Source organism: Crocodylus porosus, unplaced genomic scaffold (assembly GCF_001723895.1).
Source record: "Crocodylus porosus isolate Cpor-Errol unplaced genomic scaffold, CroPor_comp1, whole genome shotgun sequence".
Taxonomy (NCBI): Eukaryota; Metazoa; Chordata; order Crocodylia; family Crocodylidae; genus Crocodylus; species Crocodylus porosus.
In genome coordinates, this window is record NW_017728947.1 from 88722978 (window position 1) to 88725571 (window position 2594).

Genomic DNA, 2594 nt, shown 5'->3' on the forward strand with positions numbered 1-2594 from the left:
GTTACTGTGCGTTACGCTTAATACTTGTATAACCAAGTACTAAATCAATGCACAGTAACTGGTGCTACTGCAAAATAGCACCAGCACACAGCTTTTTAGTGATGCTAACTGAACAATAGCCTAATACTACTGCGCAATAGTGTATTAGCATGGTTTTTGTCCTGCATGCTACTGCAGAATGTTACTAGGCTACTGAGCAGTTAGCTTCTTGTGTAGACACATCCACTGTGACTGACTGCGAGCATTCACAGAAACCATTCAGCGCAAGTAAGGGATGCAGAGTTAGCACTATCAAGTAAAGTAGTTTTTTTTAAACATTTACAAAAATCTGTGATATTTTGGGGTGCTTTCACTGATGTTAGTAAGAGTTTGATAAAATTACTTCAAGGAAAACAAAATTAGAATTTCCTCCTCAAGTCATCAACCTTGTGTCTGATTCCCACGCATACTCACCTGGTTTCCATAAGCATAAAGAAAGTGACTGTTTGGATGGAAAAACATTCCAGTTGGAAAAAATGTAGTATCTGGAAACCAAAATGATGGAAATTTTGTCCGTGTGTGCAATTTGTGGTCTGTTATCTTGTATACCGAGACCTTTGCCTTATTCTAAAAATGAATAACAATATTATTAACAATAGCTAACAGAACCACTAGCATGCAAAGTAGTAGAAAAGAAAGAATGTTCAGCACATTTAAGCTGATAATGAATTTTACATCTGGAGACAGCAGCTAATACATAGAACTTGAATAAAATAACAAGCATATTATAATGTGCCTGGGAACATATTTTTGTTTTCAACTGATTGATCAAATACAATTTTTTTTTTTACTAGTAATCTAAGGGAAAGGCTTTTTATGATATTTGCAAGATGAAGAACTAGCTCTGATGCAGGGAAAAGGAGCTGGGAGTAAGAATAGCTGTGAGGTGTTTCTAGCAGGGTTTCAAGACAGCCTGAAAATTTGAATTAAATGTATTTTCTTCTTTGGAATATTGGTGCTTATGAAAAGGCATTTGCTGAGATAATCTTTTCAGTGCCAGGGAAGAACCCATTTTAATAGAAAGAAAAATAGAGAAAAACACACTAGCAGTATTTTTTCTTCTATGTTCCACTTCAGTAGCACATCCCAGTCTAGATCTCCAAATGCTTAGGGTAAAACTCACCCTTACCCTGAAATGCAGCATAAAGCCTGTAAACCACTTATTCCCAATAAGCTTGTTCTGGACTTCTGTATTGGGGTGTATTTCACAGAAGGACTTCATCCTTGCTACACTCCTATAAATTATCAGATTCTCCACCCCTTTTTTTAAAACTGATGGAGAAGACGGAGAAGCTGGAGTCAGGAATACAACCAATATCTCTTCTTTTTCTGTCCCCTGCTTTAACTACTCATCAACACTGTGCAGGATCCTGTCTCAAAAACTGTTTTCCTTAACAGAATAACAACGTGACAAAGAAGGTTGGGCAACTGAATCAAAATAACTAAAGTTCAGAGGCTCAAAATAGCAAATACTGTCCCTGGTTTCATACTGTACCTGAATAGTTATAAGAGCTACTGCAGTGTCCTGTTGATAGTCAATAAGAAATGCCAGCACTCGCCCAGAAAATTTTTTTGTATCCTGAGTTCTATAGGGCAGACAACTGTACCATTCTTTAAATGGATCATAGCTATAGAAACAGGTGGATACCTAAGAGAAAGGAGTATGTTAGAAATTCAGTATCTTGAAGTTTTTAATAGGTCTGTGCATCTGCATTATAATTCTGATCAGATCCTCAGCTGGTGTAAAGTACCTCAGGTCTACTAGCTTCAGTGGAGTGTGTAGGAGAGTGAAATTAACAGAACTGGAAAAGCCTCTCCACAACTCTCTAAGTAATACCTCAATCTTACTCAGGTTAATGCCTCAGTTTTACTCAGGTTCTGGACTTCTCTTGGACAGAAACTGAAAACCATTTGGAAACGAACCAAATGCTAAATTGGAGTTGTGATATGAACAAATAGGAACTAGCTGGGAAACTGAAATTGCAGAAGTTTTCCTGGAGTATTACAGAAGTGGTTTAGATAAACAGTTGTGACTTTGGGTCCTATGGCGTGCTTGTACATGTGACAGGGGTTTAGTCCTCTAAGTTGAAACAGTGGATTTTTAATTATGACAATTAAAAACCCACTGTTTCAATGTAGGAGCTTCCATCACTGTTATGGCAAGGGGCCCATTCCTTCCCCCACACCTACAATGCCTGGCTGCCTCTCCAGAGGCTGTGGGGTGAGCTGCCAGTGGGTCAAGTGGCCCCTGAGCTGGGGGGGGGGCCCTGGTGCTTCCTCCCATAGTGGCAGTGCCCCCCCAGGGCTGCCCAAGTGGGCTGCTAGCGGGCCAGGGGCTGCGAGTGGGCCAGCTCGGGCAACATTTAGATCAGGGTGGGTGCTGCCTCTGAGCTGGGGCAGCCCCCAGCCCACCAGCAGCCCACTTGGGAAAGGGAAGGTCTGGGGTCTCCCCCAGCTCAGGGGCCACTGGCATCTTGCCCCCTGGTCACAGGCAGGATCTGTGGAAAAAAAAAAAAAAGGCTGGGCCCCTTGCCACTTTTTTTTTTTTTTTTTTT

General features: G+C 41.1%; 1 protein-coding gene across 1 annotated transcript in view; it reads right to left on the bottom strand.

Annotated features, from left to right (window-relative positions):
• CATSPERB (cation channel sperm associated auxiliary subunit beta) overlaps positions 1–2594 on the bottom strand; it is a 65544-nt gene that overhangs the window by 56109 nt on the left and 6841 nt on the right. Inside the window, exons 5-6 of the mRNA XM_019551145.1 lie at positions 1535–1687; positions 454–606 (exon numbers count right to left, since the gene is read on the bottom strand). Of these exons, the coding sequence (XP_019406690.1) occupies positions 454–606; positions 1535–1687 (306 nt within the window). The remainder of the gene's footprint in view (positions 1–453; positions 607–1534; positions 1688–2594) is intronic.